This window comes from Tachyglossus aculeatus, chromosome 10 (genome assembly GCF_015852505.1).
Source record: "Tachyglossus aculeatus isolate mTacAcu1 chromosome 10, mTacAcu1.pri, whole genome shotgun sequence".
NCBI classification, from domain to species: Eukaryota; Metazoa; Chordata; class Mammalia; order Monotremata; family Tachyglossidae; genus Tachyglossus; species Tachyglossus aculeatus.
This window is the reverse complement of record NC_052075.1, coordinates 19,347,169-19,370,503: the sequence shown is the minus strand read 5'-3', so window position 1 is coordinate 19,370,503 and position 23,335 is coordinate 19,347,169. Positions and strand designations below refer to the sequence as shown.

Sequence of the window (23,335 nt, the reverse complement as noted above, 5' to 3'; positions counted from 1 at the left end):
CAGTTTAATGGATAGAGTGGGAGCCTGGGAGTAAGCGGGACTTTATCGTCCGCTCCCAGGTGCTCAATACAGTGCTCTGCACATAGTCAGCACCACGGACTGACCTGGGTTTTAAACCCCGCTCTGCCACTTGCCTGCTCTGTGACCTCGGCCGAGTCGCTTCACTTCTCCGTGCCCCAGTTCCCTCATCTATAAAATGGGGATAAAGACCGCGAGCCCTAATGTTGAGGATTGGGTCCGAACCACTTACCTTCTATCTGTACGTTGCCAACTTGTGCTTCCCAAGCGCTTAGTACAGTGCTCTGCACACAGTAAGCGTGCAATAAATACGATTGATCGATCTACCCCAGTGCCCTGCGGAGCGCCTGGCACAGAGCGACGCGCTTTTAATCCCGTCTGTTTTAAGGACCGAGAGTGACTGGACTACGTCCAGCCCGGCCCAGCCTAAGTAGGTACTTTACCAAATAGCGGGCCAAAAAGCCGAAACAGCACTTGAGGGGTCTCATGGTTTTATTCCATTTGCACGGACGGCAGAATCAACAGCGGCAGAGATCGCAAACGTTATCTGGGTTGGATGGGGAGACCCGCGAAACCCAGGCGGGCGGCGGGGAAAGGCTTTCTCCGCCGCCCGCCCGGGGTCCGCGGGCTTTACTCGTACAAGCGGCGGGGAGAGCGTTCCCGGATTTTCCCGCCGGGCGCCCGCCCGGGGCCTCCCGGAGGAGCCGAGGACGCGGCCCGCTTCGGGAAGCGCCCTCCCGCTAGCCGGCCGGCACCTGGGCGGCCCCCAGCCCCACGGCGCTGGCGTAGGCCGTGAGCAGGTCCAGCACCTGCTTGGTTTCCAGGGTGAGCCGCGCCTCGTCGAGCCAGCCCTGGGCCGCCCTCCTGGCCTCCCCTCTGAGCTGGTTGACCAGCTTGGCCGCCAGCTCCAGGTCGCCGTGCTCGAGGCTGTAGGAGGCGTAGGCCAGGAGCCTGAACGGGTCCAGGTCCTCGGGGCCCAGCCGGGCCGGCGGGGGCAGCTGGGCCGGCTGGACCAGCAGGAGGGACTGCAGGTAGGACAGGAAGAACTGGTACAGGCTGTTGCGGGTCTCGTCGATCAGGGCCACCCTCTGGGCCAGCTTGCGGACGGCGGGGAAGCGGGCCCGGAGCGTCTCCTGGCTGTACACCCCCCGCGTCAGGGAGGCGGGCGGCAGGGCGGCCGTCAGGGCCTGGGCGAACTCGCTGTGGCCGCAGGTGGTCCTGAGGGCGGCCACGGCCGCCCCCAGGGGCACCGTGGGGGCTTCTCCGGCCGCCGTCCTCATGCTGGACTTTAACGCCTCCACGGACAGCCACAGCCGGTGAGCCTTGCGCGCTTCCTCTTCCGCCTCCGCGTGACCTACGGACCGGAGCCGAGGGCCCGTCTGCCTTTCTCTCCGTCCTCCCCCCCCCCCGACCCGACCCCCCGACCGGCGTGTCTGCACGTGGCCGCCGTGTCACCCTGGGTCGGTCACTTCCCCGGGACTCAGTTGCCGCGACCGTAGAACGGGGATGAGTGTGCGAGTCCCGTGTGGGACGGGGACCGTGTCCAACCTGATCAACGCGTATCTACCCCCAGTGCTTAGAACAGGGCCGGGCACAGAGTAAGCGCTTAACAGGTACCACAGTTGTTGTTATCATTATTATTAGGAGTCCCGTAACCGACGTTCCGGGCCTGGCATGCCCTCCCTCTGCCCATCCGCCAAGCTAGCTCTCTTCCTCCCTCCAAGGCCCTGCTGAGAGCTCACCTCCTCCAGGAGGCCTTCCCAGACTGAGCCCCTTCCTTCCTCTCCCCCTCGTCCCCCTCTCCATCCCCCCCATCTTACCTCCTTCCCTTCCCCACAGCACCTGTATATATGTATATATGGTTGTACATATTTATTACTCTATTTTACTTGTACATATCTATCCTATTTATTTTATTTTGTTAGTACGTTTGGTTTTGTTCTCTGTCTCCCCCTTTTAGACTGTGAGCCCACTGTTGGGTAGGGACTGTATATGTTGCCAATTTGGACTTCCCAAGTGCTTAGTACAGTGCTCTGCACATAGTAAGCGCTCAATAAATACGATTGATGATGAGGATGACGTTTACGTGTCAGTTAGGGTTTAACCCATCCAAAAACCATCCCCCTTGAGAATACCCTCGTATTCTCCTGAGCACTTACTCCATCATCGATCGTATTTTGATTACTTTTTTACATATTGATTACGTATTTTGATGATGATTGCTCAATCATCAATCGTACTGCAGCGCTCTGCACACAGTACGTGCTCGGTCAATACCACTGACTGACAAGCGCTCGGTACAGTGCTCCGCACACAGTAAACGCTCAATAAATACGGCTGAATGGACTGAATGGAGATACTCACTCTGGACGGCCTGTTCAATTCCTCTCAGCCGGGCGTAGGCCGTGTTTATGTCCAGGGTGAAATTGTCGACTTGCTCCTGATGGAGCCGTCTGAACTCCATTTCCTGTTCGGACAGTTTCTCAGACAAGCCCTGAAAGGCGGAAAACGGTTAGGGAAAGAAATCGATGACACGTTTCATTATCCAGATAATAACAATAATAATAATAATAATGTTGGTATTTGTTAAGCGCTTACTATGTGCATATCGACTGAGACGGGAGTATTCAGATTTGAAGGGCAGACAGGAGAAGGATGAGTTCTCACTCCCTTTTTTTCCCTTCCCTAAGACTCCTCCTCTCCCCCGGCCACCCTCCTTCAGGCTGGCTTGAATCTTGAATAGCCAAGATTCACAGAATTGGCCTCACGTGTTAACTTCCAAACAAACAAATGGTTGACGTATAGAGAAGCAGCGTGGCTCGGTGGAAAGGGAGGTCCTGGGTTCAAATCCCCGCTCTGCCACCTGCCAGCTTTGCGACTTTGAGCAAGTCGCTTCACTTCTCTGCGCCTCAGTCACCTCATCTGTAAACTGGGGCTGAAGACTGTGAGCCCCACGTGGGACAGCCTGATCATCTTGTATCCTCCCCAGCGCTTAGTGCTTTGCATACAGTAAGCGCTTAACAAATGCCGTTGTTATGATGTATGAAAGCCCCAAATTCTATTTAATGTGAACGCTTGGGCAATTTTGTTGTCGAGCAGGCTAACGTACTGCAGGCATCTTTTAAAACGATAAGGGGGGAAGGGAAGGAAGTTCTTTTTACAGCCCTCTGACTTTAACACATTCCTCCCCTCCGAAAAAGGGTCTGGCTGACTTGGAAGGGTGATTAAAGCCCATTTCAATTTATCAGTAAATAATGGCAGGGCAGGTCCCCAGTACCTCGGTACACGATACCTCGGGGGAGGTGAAAGATTAGGGGGGAAACTGAGGTCTTTCATTCAGTGCGCAAACACCGGTGGCACATTTCCATCGCTGTTCGATCACGTCGCTGGTTATTTTAGTCCCTGTTTAGGTCACTACTTTGGATCTTGGGCACTAATGGATTTCCTCCTAACTGATCTTCTTTCTCTCCCTTCCACCGTGAGCCCCCCGTGGAACGGGGACTGTGTCCAACCTGATTAACCTGGATCTACTCAGCCCTTAGAACAGTGCTTCGCACATAGTAAGCGCTTAACAAATGCCATTATTATTATTATTATTATTATTATTATTATTATCTACTCCAGCACTTACTGCAGAGCCTGGCACATCCCGGCTCTGCCACTTTTCAGCTGTGACACCTTGGGCAAGTCACTTCGCTTCTCTGGGCCTCAGCGACCTCATCTGTAAAACGGGGATGAAGACTGTGAGCCCCCCGTGGGACAACCTGATCGCCTTCGGCGCTTACAACAGGGCTCTGCACATAGTAAGCGCTTCGTAAGTGCCATTATTAATAATCATAATAATAATGTTGGTATTCGTTAAGCGCTTACTACGGGCCAAGCACCGTTCCAAGCGCTGGGGTCGATACAAGGTAATCAGGTTGCCCCACGTGGGGCTCACAAGTCTTCATCCCCATTTGACAGACGAGCCCAGAGAAGTTAAGTGACTTGCCTAAGGTCATCCAGCTGGCAAGTGGCAGAGCGGGGATTTATTATTATTATAAGCGCTTAAGCCGTACCATTTTTTCAAAAAAGCTCAAGCACCATTCCAAAAACAAGAGCAGGGCCCGTACGCTTTATACGACTAATCTTAAGACCGACGGTTGATGACCAAGAGCGTGAGCCCCACTGTGTCCAACCTGATGACCCGGTATCTCCCTCGGCGCTTGGCACATAGTAAGCGCTTAGCAAATACCGTGATTCTTATCATCGTCATCTTCATTTAGTGCTTTTTGCCGCCTTTTTTTTTCCCCTGGAAGCAGTAGCGGGGGTCCGGCGGTGAGGAGTTTGGGGGCTGTCTGCAGTCACCTGCTCATACTGCTGTTTCAGATCCTGCTCCTGTATCCTCAGCACGTCCCTCAGGTGGTCGGTGTGGGCGGCCGCCTGCCTGCGGAGCTGGGTCCTCATTTCAACCTCCATGACGTCTTTCACTTCCTCCACCTGTACAGTCCGACGCGACAAGTCGACAACCGGGCGGCCCCTGACGACCGCCTAATCCACCCCAGCGCTTAGTACAGGGCCTGAGTTCGAATCCCGGCTCCGCCGTGGGACCTAGGGAAAGTCGCTTCGCTCCTCCGGGTCTCGGTTCCCTCGTCTGTAAGACGGGGATTACGAGTGTGGGCCCCGTGTGGGACAGGGACTGTGTCCAACCTGATTAGCTTGTAGCTCCTCCAGTGCTAACAACAGTGCTGGGCACATAGTAAGCGCTTAACAAGCACCATACTCATCGCAGTAAGAGCTTAAATAGCATTTTTAAAAAAACCCCAAAAACAACTTTCATTTTTTTTTTAGAAATCGGGAGGGAATCGCCACAGCCAGCGGAACCAAGGGAAACAGCACGGTCCGGTGGACGGGAGGACCTGGGTTCTAATCCCGGCTCTGCCACCTGTCAGCCGTGTGGCAAGTCGCTTCACTTCTCTGGGCCTCAGTTCCCTCATCTGGAAAATGGGGACCGAGCCCGTGAGCCCCTTGTGGGGCGGGGATCGCGTCCAATCCGATCTGCCTGGAACCACCCCGGCGGCCGGCAGAGCGTCCGGCCCGGAGTCGGCGCTCGATGACCGGCCCGGCCGTTACTGAACGCTTCGAAGCCTTTCCCGGGTACCTTGCGGTCCTGCTCCGTCTGGATCTCGGTCCGGTGGCGGTCCAGGGCTTTGGCCACGGCGGACTCGAAGGCCCGCTTGTCTTCCAGCTTCTGCTGCTGCAGGGCGGCCTCGACGTGCTGCTGCTCCCGGACCTTCTGCTGGGCCAGCTCCCTGCTGAGCTGGTCCACGCGGCGGTGGGCGTGCGCGATCAGGGAGTTCACGTCGTCTGGGGACAGCTGGCCCGCTACGGCGCGGCAAAAAAACCCCCAACAAACCAGGGCTCAGGGCCCAAGGTCCCACGGATCTAACAGGGTGGTCGGCACGTGGTGCGTAACAAGTACCACCCAAAAAGTTCCAACTGAAAAGGATGTTTCAAATGTTGAAGGTTTGGCTTTTTTAAAAGATTTGGGGCTATCATGTAAATACCTTCATGATAATAATGGCATTTATTAAGCGCTTACTATGTGCAAAGCACTGTTCTAAGCGCTGGGGGGTTACAAGGCTGTCCCACGAGGTTCATCCCCATTTTACAGATGAGGGAACCAAGGCCCAGAGAAGTGAAGTGACTTGCCCGAAGTCACACAGCAGACAGTTGGCGGAGTCGTGATTTGAACCCGTGACCTCTGACTCCAAAGCCCGGGCTCTTTCCACCGAGCCACGCTGCTTCTCTGACGGAGAATAGGACAACCTCGATTCCTCAACTTTCCAAGGCAACTTTCCAGATCCCTGGGGGCTGGGATTGTGCTTCCCAGTTCTCTAAGACTCTCCCAAAGGCTCTGCACAAAGTAAGCACTTTGTAAGTCCGTTAATTCAATCGTATTTATCACCTGTGTGCACAGCACTGCACTAAGTGCTTGGGGGAGCATGAAATAACAATGAACGCACATATATACTGCCCACAGTGAGTTTACAGTCTAGAGGGGGGAGGCGGTACATTAAGTGTTGTGGGGCTGGAAAGGAGGGGATGAAGAGCACGGGCTTTGGAGTCAGAGGTCATGGGTTCGAATACCGACTCCACCACGTCTGCTGTGTGACCTTGGACAAGTCGCTTAACTTCTCTGAGCCTCAGTTACCTCATCTGTAAAATGGGGATTAAGACTGTGAACCCCACACGGGACAACCTGATCACTTTGTATCCCCCCCCCAGCGCTCAGAACGGTGCTTTGCACATAGTAAGCGCTTAACAAATGCCAACATTATTATTATTAATAAAGGGAGCAAGTCAGGGCAACGCAGAAGGTAGTGGGAGAAGAGGAAAGAAAGGCCTCTTGGAGGAGATGGGCCTTCAATAAGACTTTGTAAGGACCTCTAGACTGTGAGCTCGTTGTGGGCAGGAACTGTGTCTGTTTGTTGTTGTACTGTACTCTCCCAAGAGCTCAGTATACAGCTTTGCACACAGTTAAGTGCTCAAGAAATACGACTGAATGAATGAACTTCTGATTCGAGAAGCAGCGTGGCCCAGTGGAAAGAGGGCGGGCCGGGGAGAGTCAAAAGGTTGGGATTGAGATTTCGCCACCACCATTTCCTGCGTGCGCTGTATTTTTTACCACCGGTCAAGATAGAGCTATTTCTACACTGTATAATTCTAAAGGGGGTCCTTCCTCTTCAGAGAAAACAAAGCACCAAACACTTTTCCTCACCCTAATCCCTTAAAATTAACGCTGCTCGAGGTTTGATTCCGTTCTTTGGAGGGTTCAGAGTCCCGGGACATCGATCCGTAAATCGTATTTATTGAGCGCTTACTGTACTAAGCGCTTGGGAGAGGACAATATAACAGACATATTTGCTCCCCCAAACGAGCTTGCAGTTCAGTGGGGGGGTGGGGGACACATTAATATAAATAAATAAATTCCCAATACAATTTTATATCTATTGTTACAGGTACATCAGTAAATTACACGCTATAGATCACATCATACACGAAACAAAAAGAATTTGATAACAAACCATGCTTCCTACCACCCGGTGCAACTATCACCCTGAGAGGAGCTAAGCGCTGAACCCTTAAAAAAAAACCCTCGCAAAAATACATTGTAACTACTCACCTAAATCAGAGATTTCTGCAGTAGGAAAAAGAAAGGAGAGGAAAGGTTAATGCACACTCATTTCAGCAAATTACTATATGCATATATTAAGGCAGAGGCAACAAATGAATAATACAGTAGTATCAAGGAGATGAGCTATTTTTAGTATTAGAGAAACTCCCAAGTTAATTTCCTAACTAAACACTCCCGAAATTCAGAATCATGTAAAGTATTTTAAAGACGCAAGGGTCAGATTTTTCGGGTTTAATACGTTCACTTTTCAAGTTGCAAAGAGATGTGACAAGTGTGAAAACAAAATGCACACATGAGAAATTTAAAGAATCCAATAGAATCAAAGCAATGATAATAAATATAGTATTTGTTAAGCACTTGCTATGTGCCAAGCACTGTTCTAAGCACTGGGGTAGACACAAGGTAATCAGGTTGTCCCATGGGGGGCTCACAGTCTTAATCCCCATTTTAAGATGAGGTAACTGAGGCACAGAGAAGTGAAGTGACTTGCCCAAAGTCACACAGCTGACAAGTGGCAAAACCGGGATTAGAATCCACGACCTCTGGCTCCCAAGCCCGGGCTCTTTCCACTGAGCCACGCTGCTTCTCAATGTACATTCTCAAGTAGAATGTATATAGAATAAAATAGCTTTGTGACAGATTGTAAGGCAGCTCTTTATAAAAAAAAAATCAACATTTTGTTGAGGCAGATCTGGCAATATTATACCACTTACACAATAAAGGGAGTTTAGGAATTTGAACGATTTGCTTTTAAAAACCACAATAACCCAGACTGAGCCCCCTTTTTCCTCTCCCCCTCCCCATCCCCCCGGGCCCTACCTCTTTCCCATCCCTACAGCACCTGTATATATGTTTGTACAGATTTATTACTCTACTTATTTTACTTGTACATATTTACTATTCTATTTTGTTAATGATGTGCATTTTGCTTTTAATTCTTTTCGTTCTGACGACTTGACACCTATCCACATGTTTTGTTTTGTTTTCTGTCTCCCGCTTCTAGACTGTGAGCCCGTTGTTGGGTAGGGACCATCTCTATATGTTGCCAACTTGTACTTCCCAAGCGCTCAGTACAGTGCTTCACATACAGTAAGCACTCAATAAATACGACTGACTGAATGAATGAATGAATTAATGATAGGGTGAATTGTTATTCAACCTACAGGTTGTTTTGGAGTTTTTTTGTTTTGTTTTCTACTGTCAGTCATTAACAGTCTAGAAAAATTGACAGGTAACTCGGAACCTAAAACTCCAGTACCTACACTCAAGACCGCTACCAAAGTACAACCACTCATAAATTTAATTTAATGATATAAATTAAAGCACTGGGGTGATTTTTTTTGTTTGTTTTTTGTTTTTGTTTGTTTTTTGTTTGTTTGTTTGTTCCCTGTCTAGAGCAAACTTCCAGCATAGAGGTGGAGACAGTCATTCATACAAAGAAATAATCTGTAATATACAATTTATGGATAGGTTCATATGTGTTGTGTAGCTCTCTGCCCGCTTTGGGCATAATAAAGTTGCCTAGAAGCCAGCTCCACTTTCACTGCTCCCAGCTCACTATTTCTGTCCCGTGTGCCAGATCACTGCTAGCAAAGTGGAGAAATGAGGTAAAGATCTGATTATATCAGGTAAAAGCAGATTTTGTTCCCTGAAATTCTCCGACAAATAAATCTCTCAAATCTCCATTTCCCTTTGCCAGCAGATCTTTCGGCCCATCCTTGGGACACAGACATCACAGAGAACTTGAGTTAATTTTCCTTTCTCTTGAAGGAAACAAAAAACTGAATGAACAAATGGACTAAATGGTTTCCAGCTCATTAAGGTCCAAAATAATGAGGCAGTCCAGACTTACTGAGCCCTTTCCAACCAGGATGTAGATCTGGAGTAATACTGTCCAATTCCCGCTGAAATTCTTCTCTGGCTTTAGCCACCAGCTCATGATACTGAGCTACTATCTTAGCTTCCGACTGGGCTGCTTGAACCTGGACCGGAAAAAGAAAATGTTTACGGGTTATAACTGGCAACAGAAGTCCACAATTTTAAAGAATAAAATAACAAAACTTTCATCCCAAAGGAAGAAAGCAGTATAAAACTTTTCGTGCCATTCTGATTTCCAAATCTGGCCACCTAACATTCATTCCAGCTGGATTTTATGGTAACATTTCCCACCTCTTCTAAGTCTTCTTGTGCTGCTCGGGGGAGGCGAGTGATTTACAGAAAGAAAAAAGAGTCGGGTTCATCCTTTCATAATCCATGAAATCAAGTGAATAATTTCTAGCTCATTAAATACGTTTTCAACCACAGACGATTCCCTTTTCTAATTTACAGCCTACAAAAATGAACTAATCCTCATAAAGCCGAGTCTACACTTATGCCACTTAAGACGAGGATTTTAGGAGTGGGATATTCCCAGTAGGCCTGGAATCCATTCCATAATCAAGGAGGAAGCTTTCTTCTCCACTTCTTCTCCACTTCTCATAGACTTGACCTTGTCCTGACAACCTTTACAAATTATTGAAAAGCAGTGTGGCCCAGTGGTGAGAGCGCCAGCCTGGGTGTCAGAAGGGCCTGGGTTCTGCCACTTGTCTGCTGTGTGACCTAGGGGTAGTCACTTCGCTTCTCTGTGCCTCGGGTACCTCATCTATAAAATGGGGATTAAGACTGTGACCTCCACGTGGGATATAGACTGCGTCCAACCTGATTAGCCTGTACCTATCCCAGTGCTTAATACAGTGCCTGGCACAAAGTACCATAAGAAAAAAAAAAAATTCCAGTCAGTCAGAGATGAAGATGACATCCAAACGCCAAAAGATACCCCAGGCTGCTTTTACCATCAAAACCGCAAGATTTTTAATAATAATAATTAATAATTATGGTATTTGCTAAGTGCTTACTATAAGCCAGACACTGTACTAAGCCCTGGGGTGGACTCAAGCAAATCAGGTTGCCACAGTCCCTCTCCCTCGTGTGACTCACATACTTAATCCCCATTTTACAGAGGAGGAAACTGAGCCACAGAGAAGCGACTTGTCCACGGTCACATGGCAGGCAAGTGGTGGGATGGGAATTAGAACCCAGGCCTCCTGATTCTCAGCCCTGTCCTCTTCCCACTATACCACACTGCTATTCTTCATTCAGAATGCTGGTCAATAAGTTCCCTGCGTTATATCTGAAGGAAAAAAAAACAAAAAACGATCACGACAGGTTGGGGAAATGTACCTTTTTGACCACATTATCCAAGTCCACGATCATGTGGTGAAGATTCTCCTCAGCGGCTGCGACGGGAGGCTTGGCCCCGGCCATCTGACTCTTCTTGGAGGTTTCAATGACGCCCTTAGCTTTCTCTAACTCTTCTCTAAAGGGACCCACAGAACAACAATCAGCACGTCCTGTAATCTGAATTAAAACTCGGCTCCGACGTACTTCCGTGCCCCCTGAGCACTTAGATCCTAACAACGCCACTGAAGTATTAGTACCGGAATTTATCAAGCCATTACTGTGTGCGGACCGCAGCAGCATTCGTGTACATTAACTCCACAGTCTTTTACTTACTCCCGCCTGTAATTTCTTTTAGGATAATAGCGATAGTGTTTATTTGCAAGGCACTGTACTATATGTTGGGGAAAAACTACACAGTTCAAAATGAAATCAGATCCCAGGCTCTCAAGGGACCCGTCATTTTAGAACAGGTGTTTGGGAAAGAACTGACAACGGACACACAAGGAAGACAAACATCAAAAAAGAGCAAAAGACAGAGAATATATGCTACAGAAAAGTCACAAGTTCTATGTTGTTTGCCACGCTGGCAGGGCTGTTTAGAGCCACCGATACGAAAACCCCAACGCTCTCGAGAAGCAGTACGGCGTTGTGAATTGAGACCAGGCCTGGGCGTCAGAAGGCCACGGGTTCTCATCCTGGCTCCTCCACTTGTCTGCTGTGTGACTCTAGGCAAGTCACTTCGCTTCTCTGGGCCTCAGTTACCTCATCTGTAAAACGGGGATTGAGACTGTGAGCCCCACGTGGGACCGGGACTGCGTCCAACCCCATTTGCTTGTATCCACTCTAGCGCTTACTACAGTGCCTGGCACAAAGCAAGTGCTTAACAAATGTCACAATTATTTTATGATTACCTCTAGACTGTAAGCTCGTTGCGGGCATGGAATCTGTCTGTTATATTGTTATAGTGCACTCCCCCAGGCACTTGAAACAGTGCTCTGCACACAGCAGGCGCTCAGTAAATACAGCTACTTCATCCTCACCCCGCTGCAGTGGAGTGAGAAGGGTGGAGTTGGATGTCAAAGGGACTACAAGCTCCTTGAGGACAGGGAACCACTTCTTCTAGTTCTCTTGTACTCTCTCAAGTGCTTAGTACACTGCCCTGCTCACGGGTGGAGCTCGATAAATACTATCAATCAATCAATCGTATTTATTGAGCGCTTACTGTGTGCAGAGCACTGTACTAAGCGCTTGGGAAGTACAAGTTGGCAACATCTAGAGACGGTCCCTACCCAACAGTGGGCTCACAGTCTAAAAGGGGGAGGCAGAGAACAAAACCAAACATACTAACAAAATAAAATAAATAGAATAGATATGTACAAGTAAAATAAATAGAGTAATAAATATGTACAAACATATATACATATATAGTATAAATACTACTGATGGATGCTGGGAAACGTAGAGGTCTTCAAAGGGTCTGAGTGGAAACTCATTTAGACATGATACGCACAACTTAACCTGTCACTGTGTTAGCAAGGAAACAGCTCTCGACTGTAAACTCGCTGTGGACGGGGAATATATCATCATCAATCGTATTTATTGAGCGCTTACTATGTGCAGGGCACTGTACTAAGCGCTTGGGAAGTGCAAATTGGCAACATATAGAGACAGTCCCTACCCAACAGTGGGCTCACAGTCTAAAAATATATAAGAATATAGCTGCCGACTCTGTTGTAGTGTACTCTCCCAAGCGCTTAGTACACCGCTCTGCACAGTGAGCCTTCAATAAAACCACCGATCGACTGAAAGGGGGAGCATATTTGCTTCTGGGAAAAGCCGTCAGCAGAGAAATGTTTGCCTGAAGCAAACCAACCCCTATGATACGTAAAAGCAGGTCAAAGGAAGGACCTTACGATAAGCAAAAGGTTTTTCAACCTATTTTCTCCCATTTGCCCTCCCCTTTCTCCCAGGAAGGGTCAACTCTGAAAACAGGATAAGCTACCGGCCAGTGCCCCGCCGGAACCCTCCGGACCACCCAGCTCGACAGTAGTCACCTCATCATCATCAGTCGTATTTACTGAGCGCTTACTATGTGCAGAGCACTGTGCTTCCAGGGGACTCCTCCTTCACCCGGGTGGGAAGACTTGGGGCCTAGGAGGGGCACGCGATTTGCCCAAGCTCACAAGGCTGACCCAAGACAGGACTCAGAGATCAAAGTAAGCCTACTTACTAGACGTCCTTCGACGTCTGACCTTCGCCCAGCACCTCCAAGTCCCCAACGGAGAGATCCATTTCCCAAGCGCCCCCCTTGCTTAATGACAGATCCCCCTCCTCTCCCTCTCCATCCCCCCCATCTTACTTCCTTCCCTTCCCCACAGCACCTGTATATATGTATATATGTTTGTACATATTTATTACTCTATTTTACTTGTACATATCTATCCTATTTATTTTATTTTGTTAGTATGTTTGGTTTCGTCTCCCCCTTTTAGACTGTGAGCCCACTGTTGGGTAGGGACTGTCTCTATATGTTGCCAACTTGTACTTCCCAAGCGCTTAGTACAGTGCTCTGCACACAGTAAGCGCTCAATAAATACGATTGATGATGATGATGATCCCAAGCCCTTGCTCTTTCCACTAGCCCACACTGCTTCACCCTCCTCGGGAAGAGGCAAATCTGTCTTTGCTTTTTAAATGGTATTTGCTAAGCACTTACTATGTGTTGGGCACTGTACTGAGAGCTGTGAGTAGAAACGAGCTTAAATCAGGTTGGATACAGTCCCTGTCCTGCAGAAGGTTCTAATCCCGGCTCCGCCACTTGCCGGCTGGGTGACCCCGGGCGAGTCGCTTCTCTTCTCTGGGCCTCGGTTTACTCAACTGCAAAATGGGGACTCAAGACCTGTTCTGCCTAGAGTGGGAAAGGGACTGTGTCTGGCCTGATTAACTTGTATCTTAAGCACTCAGAAAAGTCCTGGACACATGTCAGCTTGTACTTCCCAAGCGCTTAGTACAGTGCTCTGCACACTCAATAAATACGACTGAATGAATAGTAAGCACTTTAATGCCATTGGAAAATTTTAAAAAAGATGGCAGTTCGCCCCAATTTCTTACTTAGCTTTCAGAAGGGCATCAGCTGCTTCATCTACTGCTTTCCTGCGATCCTTCAAGGCTTCTTCCAAGGTGCGCCACTGCGCCGACTTCTTTTCACCCGAAGTCTAGAAAATAAAAATGCCCTGATTATACACATCTGAATAGCGTGCCACGATCTAGTACTATTGGGGAAAGAAAAGCAAAAAGATAATGCAGATACTTAAATTGGTACACAATCATTTCTTCCGATTTCTTTTTACTGTAGTCACACCGGCTAGGTTTAGCTAATAATAATAATAATAATAATGGCATTTATTAAGCGCTTATGTCAGTCGCTTTCTCAGAACATCCTCTCCTTTCCCCCACAGCGGAGATCCATAATTTCAGATCGATTTAGACAAGTGTCTTTATCCCACCTTAGCCAGAGACCAACAACTGAAAGTTACCTGAACTGTTTCGGTAACCTAAATCTCACAACCTCAGCAGCAGCATGGTCTTATGGAAAGAGCAAGGGCCTGGGAACCAGAAGGACCTGGGTTCGAATCCCGGTACTGTCACTTGTCTGCTGGGTGACCTTGGGCAAGTCACTTCAATTCTCTATGCCTCAGTGACCTCATCCGTAAAATGGGGATTAAGACTGTGAGCCCTTTGTGGGACAGGGGCTGCGTCCAACCCGATTAGCTTGTAAGTCTTCCTGCGCTTAGTACAGTGCCTGGCACATGGCAAGCCATTTGAAAAAAAAAATCCACTGCAGATCAAAGGGAATTCATTTCCTCCACATCCCAGGAATAAGGCATTAAAGTAGATCGCATTTCTTGAGTACCATAATATTAAATAATCCGAACGCTAGTACAATACACAGGTCTCAATTCTCTCTTCAAACCAGAAAGATGCTTACAGTCAGTGACAGGAAGAGTTATAGTGAAATACAAAGGAACACACATAAGCTACAGGAGATCCACAGGCTGAACTCTTCTACTGTAGCATTTACTATACCCCGGGGATTTGTTACCGTCCCACATAGTCTTAAACCCTATTTAACAGATGAGGGAACAGACAAAGAGGAGCGAAGTGACTTGTCCAAGGTCACACAGCAAAAGAGTGGCGGAGCCGGGTTTCGAACCCAGGTCCTCTGACCCTCAGGCCCGTGCTCTTTCCACTAGGCCACGCTGCTTCTCTAATACTTAACGAATACTTAAGCACTTAATGAATGGAACGAACGACCACAGGGCAATTCACATTTCTAAAACCTATGCCCCTCTGGACTGTAAGCCTGCTGTGCGCCGGGAACATGACTACCAACTCTGTTGTACCGTAGTCTCCCAAGGACTTATTACAGTGCTCTGCCCACAGTGCTCAATAAATACCACTGATTGACTGATATCTCCGCGGACTTACCTCAGAATTGTCCATGGCCTCTTTAAGTATATCTGAGTGCACGTTAATAGCCTGGATGGCAGCATTCTGGGCGGCAATTGCCTGTAGTGTCACCCGAGCCGTGCGACTCAGGGTCTCTTCCAAGCTCTTGGTTAGGGCTAATGATCAAAAATAACAAAAAAAAATGGAAAGAAAACGCAGTTAGGTTCTCTCCTCACCAAACACACGCCACTGGATTTCATTTTCTCGCCTCTCTTTCCTTGTCCCCGCTGGCTGCCCTCGTCACTAGACTTCTTGCTTCGCGCCACAAAGGAAGTATCGCTGGGATGTGCTAATTCCAAGGAAAATAACACCTGTGTTCGTTAACGGTTTACTAGGTGTCGAACGCTGTACTGAGCGCTGGGGTAGATACAAGATCATCAGGCCCCACGCGGGGTTCACAGACTAAGCAGGAGGGAGAGCAGGTATCAAATCCCCATTTTTCAGGGAACTGAGGCACGGTGAAATCATCAATCGTATTTATTGAGCGCTTACTATGTGCAGAGCACTGTACTAAGCGCTTGGGAAGTACAAATTGGCAACATATAGAGACAGTCCCTACCCAACAGTGGGCTCACAGTCTAAAAGGGGGAGACAGAGAACAAAACCAAAGATACTAACAAAATAAAATAAATAGAATAGATATGTACAAATAAATTAAATAAATAGAGTGAAAACATATGTACAAACATATATACATATATACAGGTGCTGTGGGGAAGGAGAGGGGGAAGAGGCTTGCCCAAGGTCACACAGCAGTGAAAACGAGCAATTTCTGCAGGAGCACATGCCAAATATATTCCTTCAGTCATTTTTACTGAGTGTTAACTGTGGGAGGAGGACTGTACTGGGCGTTTGGGAGAGTACAATAAAAACAAGAAACATTCATTCATTCATTCAATCGTATTTATTGAGCGCTTACTGTGTGCAGAGCACTGTACTAAGCGCTTGGGAAGTACAAGTTGGCAACATATAGAGACGGTCCCTACCCAACCGTGGGCTCGTATTTATTGAACATTTACTATGTGCAGAGCACTGTACTAGTCTCTTGGGAGAATACAACAGGATTAGCAGGCACGTTCCCAGCCCATAATGAGCTTACAGTCTAGAGGGAGAGACAGATATTAATATGAATAAATAACTTATAATATTAAAAGCAGCATGGCGTAATGGTTAGAGCAAGGGTTTGGGAGTCAAGGTCATGGCTCCAATCCCAGCTCCTCCAGCAGGACCTTGGGCAAGCCACTCAACCCATCTGTGCCTCAGTTACCTCATCTTCAAAACCCCATTAGAACCCAGGGAACACACACATTCCCTGCCCACAACGAGCTTATACACCCACAAGTTTTGGGTTTTGGTTTTTTTTTCCAACCTGAATGACTACAGGCTTGGTTATTAGTGACTATTGCACTGTTGGGTATAACCTAGTCACCATACAAGAGCAACATAAAAACAGACAAGAGAAAGAAATGGGAAAAACAAAGCGGATAAAAGGAAGAAGTTATTTTTTTTTAATTGCATTTATTAAGCGCTTACTATGTGCAAAGCACTGTTCTAAGCGCTGGGGAGGTTACAAGGTGATTAGGTTGTTCCACGGGGGGCTCACAGTTTTAATCCCCATTTTACAGATGAGGGAACTGGGGCCCAGAGAAGTGAAGCGACTTGCCCAAAGTCACACAGCTGACAGTTGGCGGAGCCGGGAGTTGAACCCATGACCTCTGACTCCAAAGCCCGGGCTACTTACACTGAGCCACGCTGCTTCAAGTTATTTCCACAACAGTGTTCAAAAAAGGGATTTAGGAAGATCTGTCTACACGATCCATAAATCAATAGTATTCATTGAGCGCTTCAGGTCTGCAGAGCGTCATAATAATAATTAGTAATAATAATTATGGCACTTGTTAAGCGTCAAGCACTGTTCCAAGCCCTGGGGCGAACACAAGTTAATCAAGTTGGACACAATCCCACATGAGGCTCACCCTCTCAATCCCCATTTTACAGATGAGGTCACTGAGGCCCAGAGAAGTGAAGGGACTTGCCCAAGGTCATATAGCAAATATAGGGGGGGCTGTATTAGAACCCAGTTGCTTCTGAATTCCAGACCCATGCTCTTAAGCCACACTACTTCCCGTACTAAGCGCTTGGGACAGGTCATTAGAAAAGATGGCTTCAGAAACACTGATACGGGCAACGCAGTTTCTAGACAAACTGAGGAGCAGCGTGGCTCAGTGGAAAGAGCACGGACTTGGGAGTCAGAGGTCACGGGTTCTAATCCCGGCTCTGCCACTTGTCAGCTGTGTGACTCTGGGCAAGTCTTTTCACTTCTCTGGGCCTCAGTGACCTCACCTGTGAAATGGGGATGAAGCCTGTGAGCCCCTTGTGGGACAATCTGATTACCCTTTATCTACCCCAGCACTTAGAACAGTGCTTGGCATATAATAAGTGCTTAACAAATACCATCATTATTATTATAATGGGCAACAATATGTGTATATACACCAGGCTGTAATTATTGCTTTAAACAAACTGATTCCCCCCAAGATGCTAGCAATAGGACACAACAGAATTGGACAGGATTTGACCCAATGGGCATTCAATCTAAATTAGACAGAGACAAAGGCCCCAAACCTTTGGAAATGACAGGAGCGATCTTGGAAGGAAAATGGAAATCAACCTGGTTCAGAGAGGGTCGGGAATACCTAATCTCCTCAGAATTCACTCATCTTCTAGAGGGAGGCTTCGAGGTGGTTCCCACAGGTTTTCCAGGAGCAAATTTCAGAAGACGGGATTTGGAAGTGAGGAAGGAATAGCAAATATTCATGGGGCAGCACAGAAAAATAGAAAGTAGTGAGAGTGGGGGGGGGGTGAGGGGGTTTGGAGATCGGGGGCGCTTGACAAACAAAAATGAAAGAGGAGATGCAAACAGAATTTTAAAGGAAAGGATGAGGGGTGGAAAGAAAGGGGATTCAGGAAAGACTTAAAGAACAACAAAAGGGAAGAACAGGCGGGCTTACAAACTTAGAAAGGATTGAAAACAAAGTAGATGTGATAGAGAATTGGGTCATAATAATCAAACTGGAATATGACCAGCAAAAAGGCCAGAACTGTGGCAAGAAGCATGGAGGAGGGTAGATGCAGGAGATGACACAAAATAAAATAAAGAGAACTCAGCCAGGGTTTTGATGTGAGGAGAAGAAACCCGATCCATTAGACCACATTTCTGAGACCCAAGGAAAATGCCGTAGGCCAAGAGGAATTGAGGAGAAGCAGAGAAAAGAGAGGAGAGTTTGGCAGGGAGAGAGGAAGAGGGCCAGCTTCGCTCTTTGGAGGTAAGGCAGGAATCGGCGAGGCACCCAGAGAGCCAGATAAGCAGGAGCAGTCTGAAAGAGACAGATCCACAGTAGAGGACAAGATTCGAAGGTCGCCTTTATACAGGCAGAACCCAACCCGTGAGAAGAGTGAGCTAAGAGGATCATTTGGAAAAAATTGAAAGGCTCAAAAGCATAGAGCCGGGAGGAAAACCAAGGGAGAAAGAAAAGCGGTCTCCTCAAAAAGGGGACACTGAAGAGAGGTCAATAAGAGGAGGGCAGCCCAGGAGCCCAAACCGGAGAGACAGTGGGGTTCACTAATTAATTATGGTATCTGTTACACGCTTACTATGTTTCAAAACACTTTTCTAAGCACTGGGGTAGATACAAGTTAATCAGGTTGGACACAGTCCACGAAGGAGAGAGAACAGGTGTTGAAATCCTGATTTTACAGATGAGGGAACCGAAGCCCAGAGTAGTTAACTGAGCTGCACAAGGTCACATACCCCAGTGCTTAGAACGGTACTTTGCACATAGTAAGCGCTTAATAAATGCCATTATTATTATGGCAGGCAACTGCAGAACCGGGATCAGAACGCAGATCTGTGCTCTTTCCACTAGACCATGCTGCTCCTCACTAAGCCTGATAATAATAATTATAGCACTTATTAAGCACGGGGAAGAACGGGGTTCTCAGACCAGACCCAATTCCTATCCCACAGGGAACTCACAATCAATCTTATCTCCATTTTACAGGTGAGGAAACTGAGGCCCAGAGAGGCTAAATCACTTGCCCAAGGTCACAGAGTAGGCTAGTGGCAGAGCCAGAATTTGAGCCCAGATCCCCCATCTCCCACCTCTGGGCTCTTTCTGCGAGGCCGCGTCGCCTGATGTGACGGAAACGTAAAGGACGGGAAAAGAAGGGCCTCGTTGGTCCTTTCGCAAATTTAAAAAGGCTCCTTACATTTCTGTAATTCATCCTTCAAATTAAGATTCGGATTGGATGCTTTGTCAAGCGTCCCCATGCACCTTTACTTTGTCACCCATTAAAACTACTACTGAAAAGGTGCAGTTTTAGGAAAGAAGTTGTATGGATTGCTGGATTCAGCAAACCATTTAAAGCCCGGGAGTGGGGAGCAGGGGAGCGCGACTCCTTAATCTGGTTGGTGCTAACGTATATCACGGATTTCTTACTTCTAAAATACAAACAACTCATAATAGAGTGGATAAAGCACAGGTCTGAGACTCAGAAGGACCTGGGTTCTAATCTCAGCTCCGTCGCCTGTCTGCTGTATGACCTGGGGCAAGTCACTTCACTTCCCTGGGCCTCAGTTACCTCATCTGTAAAATGGGGATTGAGACTGTGAGCCCCGTGTGGGACAGGGACTGTGTCCAACCTGATTGTCTTTTATCTATCCCAGCGCTCAGTACAGTGCCTGGTACCTAATAAGCGCCTAAATACCATTAAAAAAAAAACCCGTTTCCGTTCTGAAAGACACTTCCAGAATGTACCAGGAGCTACACAGAGGGTGGGAAATGTTCATAAATTACTCTACACCCAACAAGCATCCTGTCACTTTGTGTGACAGAAATGGAAGGCCAAGAACAAACATGAGTGAAAACCCGGAGGAGGATGGGTTAGGATGCGCTTAGTACAGTGCTCTGCACACAGTAAGCGCTCAATAAATACGATTGATTGATTGATGGGATGTCACGGCCCCAGAGGGCCACCTCGCCAACCGTGAAAGGGACCAAAAACTACCACTGGAAGAAGACGTGGTGGTGACTGGCTGAGAGAGAGACGTTTAACCAATAACGAGGATTCAGAATACTTATAGTCCGTTCACATACACTGAATCTTCTCTCGTTCCTGTTTTTCTTGCTGGGCCAGGCGGATGGCGACTTCCTCGGGTGAACGCTCTTTTAGGGAAGGGGAGGTTTCACACCCACACTCCTCTTCTTGTAACGGAAGTAAACAAAGGAAAGCGAAGTTCAGCACAGAATGCCATCTTACATCGGGATTCGCCAAGCCATCCCACCTCACTTTGTTCGCTGAAGTAAATGCAGCCCATTCCTCGGATGAGAGAGAAAAGGCCCCACAGTTGCTCTGTTGCCACTGCTGTTGATCATTCCCGAACCCAGAAACGGCAGTTTCTGGTTGCTAACTTTCAAAGATTTGCCCAAGATCAAATTGCAGTTCTTTGTTTTTTTTAAATGGTATTTGTTAAGTCCTTACTATAGGCCAGGCACTGTACTAAGCGCTAGGGTAGTGTGGCCTAGTGGACACAGCACTGGCCCAAAGGACCTGGGTTCTAATCTCAACCCCACCCGTTCGTTGTGTGCCGTGTGACGCTGTCAGTCAGTCAGTTGTATTTATTGAGCACTTACTGTGTGCAGAGTACTGTACTAAGCGCTTGGGAGGAGAACAATACAAAGATATGACAGACACATTCCCTGCCCAAAACGAGCTTGCAGTTTGGAGGGAGAGACGGACATTCATACAAATAAATAAAATTGCAGATACGTACGTAAGTGCTGTGGGGCTTGGAGGGGGGAAGAACAAAGGGAACAAGTCAGGGCGATGCAGAGGGGAGAGGAAGAAAGGAAAAGACGGCTTAAGTCAGAGAAGGCCTCTTGGGAGAGATGTGCCTTCAATAAGCCTTAGAGAAGCAGCGTGGCTCAGTGGAAAGAGCCCGGGCTTTGGAGTCAGAGGTCATGGGTTCGAATCCCGACTCCACCAATTGTCAGCTGTGTGACTTTGGGCAAGTCACTTCACTTCTCTGGGCCTCAGTTCCCTCATCTGTAAAATGGGGATGAAGACTGTGAGCCCCCCGTGGGACAACCTGATCACCTTGTAACCTCCCCAGCGCTTAGAACAGTGCTTTGCACATAGTAAGTGCTTAATAAATGCCAAGTGAGGGCATTACAGGCCAGAGGCAGGACGTGGGCGAGAGGTTGGCGGCAAGATAGAAGAGAAAGTGGTCCAGTGAGACGGTGAGCGTAAAGTGTGTGGGCTGGATTGCAGTAGGAGAGTAGTAAGGTGAAGCAGGGGAGGGAAAGGTCAGGCAAGTCATGTAACTTCTCTTTGCCTCGGTCACCTCATCTGTAAAATGGGGATTTGGATTGTGGGTCCCATGTGGGACATGAACTCTGTCCAACCTGATTAGCACGTATCTACCTCAATGCTTTGTACGGTGCTTGGTGCATAGTTAAGGGCTTCATACCATAAAAAAAATTAAAAATAAATAATCGGGTTGGACTCAGTCCCTGTCCCACACAGGACTCAAAGTCTTATCCCCATTCTACAGATGAGGCAAGTGTCAGGCACAGAAAAGGTCACACAGCAGACAGGTGGCAGATCCAGGATTAGAACTCAGGTCTTCTGATTCCCAGGCCCGTGCTCTTTCCATTAGGCTACTTCGCCTCTCTTTTCCAAGTCTTCCCGAGCGGAATCTAAGAGTCCATGGTGTCGTGACTCAAACGTTACCAAAGGTAAATCCGACGTTGGCTGCCAACTACACATTTTCACGAGGTGGCTTTCCCGTACTGACTGACCAGTGACTGAGATTAAAAAAAAAAAATGCAGCCAAGTACCTGAACCTCCAGGCTTGTGTCTCCCTTCATGGTGCTCGGGGTGATGAGTCTTCACAGAATCCTCTTGCTGAACCGCGGGAGCTGGGACGGACAATGCATCACCTGCTGCGGAAATAATTTGAGCTGCCTCTGTAGACGCTATAAATACATACGTTACTCATTGCCTATTCAGACTTCCTCGGCTTTACACTTAAAAACAAAGATATCGACAGATACTCGTCGGCAGGCTTAGCACCCGCACGTTCAAATAAGCTCCTCAAACTGAACCGAAGGGGCTTTCAAGACCGTACAACTAGGCCGACTGTGTGTCTTACTACCTGAATTAGGCAGACAGCAAGAGAACACAAGACGTAATTGGACAATACACTGAGGACAGAAAGATGACCTAGAGGCACTGAGGCTGTTGCTAATCTTCTTCACAGAAAGAGTCTGGGAAGAGCTACCTTAAGGAGTTTGAAGAGGGCAGATGGAAAGGGTCAAGCTCGAGGAGCTGCAATTTCTTGCGGAAAACGCAGAGGATGGCTAGACGGGAGAAGGATGAAGACGTGAAGGGGGCGGACAGGTAGGTTGGAGGGTGGGCTTGCTCAGGATGAGCACGGGGGGGAAAAGGCACTATGAAAGCAAAAACAGGAGGGTGGGAAGTTGGACTTCACCGAGAAAAGAGGTGGGAAAGCAATGGAAAGGATGAAGATGTCGGTCATAAACGGCGGGAAAGAAAGAGGATTTCAGCAGGAGTTTTCTTTTGACTACCAAATCTGGAATACAGGATGGGTGGGTGGAGAGGGAGAGAAGGGGAAGGGAGGTGGGGAGGCACAGAGGAAAGGCAAAAGACTGCCAAGGGGAAAAAACCAAAAACACAGAGTTGGCCAAACGTGTATAATGGCAACCCAAGACTCGCTTTAAAAGATGTAACAGAAACACTGCCAACAATAATTGAATATTACATCGGAGGGGAGATAGGAAGAAAGATCGTGAACTCTCTTCACCAGGCAGAGCACCGAGAAGATATCCAAGACAGAGAACCCAACAGGACATAATGGAATAAGCGGAAGGCTTGAGGAGCATCTACGCAGAGTCGGTAGTCAAATATTAATGCCATTATTAAAGGCACGGTTGGAGGACGGCAGAGGAATCAAAAGGGAAGGGAGACGTGAAGACAGCGGTTTTAGCATCTAAGACTTAATCCCACAATTCTATTGGTTAGAAATTTTCATAAATTAATGTCCCACAGCACTTATGTCCATATCTGTAATTTATTTATACTAACGTCTCTCTCCCCCTCTGGACTGTATACTCGATGTGGGCAGGGAATGTGTCTGTTATTGTTCTGGTGTACTCTCTCAAGAGCTCAGTACAGTGCTGTGCCCACAGTAAGCACTCAGTAAATACGACAAACGAATGAACGAATGGATGAATTTTTTTCGACTATCCTCAAAGGGAATTTGGTGTTCCTGGGGAGATAAGATTACTTGTTTACCCCCAACCAAATTATTCCAGAATGTCCCCAATCCAC

The 23,335-nt window shown here is 47.8% G+C and overlaps 1 protein-coding gene across 9 annotated transcripts in view; it reads right to left on the bottom strand.

Annotated features, from left to right (window-relative positions):
- Positions 1 to 496: 496 nt before the first annotated feature.
- Positions 497 to 23,335, bottom strand: part of IMMT (inner membrane mitochondrial protein) — a 34,552-nt gene continuing 11,713 nt past the window's right edge. The window contains exons 5-15 of one of the 9 annotated variants that reach the window (XM_038752421.1): positions 21,823 to 21,960; positions 20,080 to 20,184; positions 14,903 to 15,039; positions 13,526 to 13,629; positions 10,415 to 10,550; positions 9,048 to 9,177; positions 7,184 to 7,198; positions 5,159 to 5,382; positions 4,366 to 4,497; positions 2,383 to 2,512; positions 497 to 1,372 (exon numbers count right to left, since the gene is read on the bottom strand). In XM_038752421.1, the coding sequence (XP_038608349.1) occupies positions 759 to 1,372; positions 2,383 to 2,512; positions 4,366 to 4,497; positions 5,159 to 5,382; positions 7,184 to 7,198; positions 9,048 to 9,177; positions 10,415 to 10,550; positions 13,526 to 13,629; positions 14,903 to 15,039; positions 20,080 to 20,184; positions 21,823 to 21,960 (1,865 nt within the window). In that variant the 3' untranslated portion in view covers positions 497 to 758. Of the gene's footprint in view, positions 1,373 to 2,382; positions 2,513 to 4,365; positions 4,498 to 5,158; positions 5,383 to 7,183; positions 7,199 to 9,047; positions 9,178 to 10,414; positions 10,551 to 13,525; positions 13,630 to 14,902; positions 15,040 to 20,079; positions 20,188 to 21,822; positions 21,961 to 23,335 lie in introns of all 9 variants that reach the window. The other 8 variants (XM_038752425.1, XM_038752420.1, XM_038752424.1 and 5 more) reach the window with 8 other exon arrangements.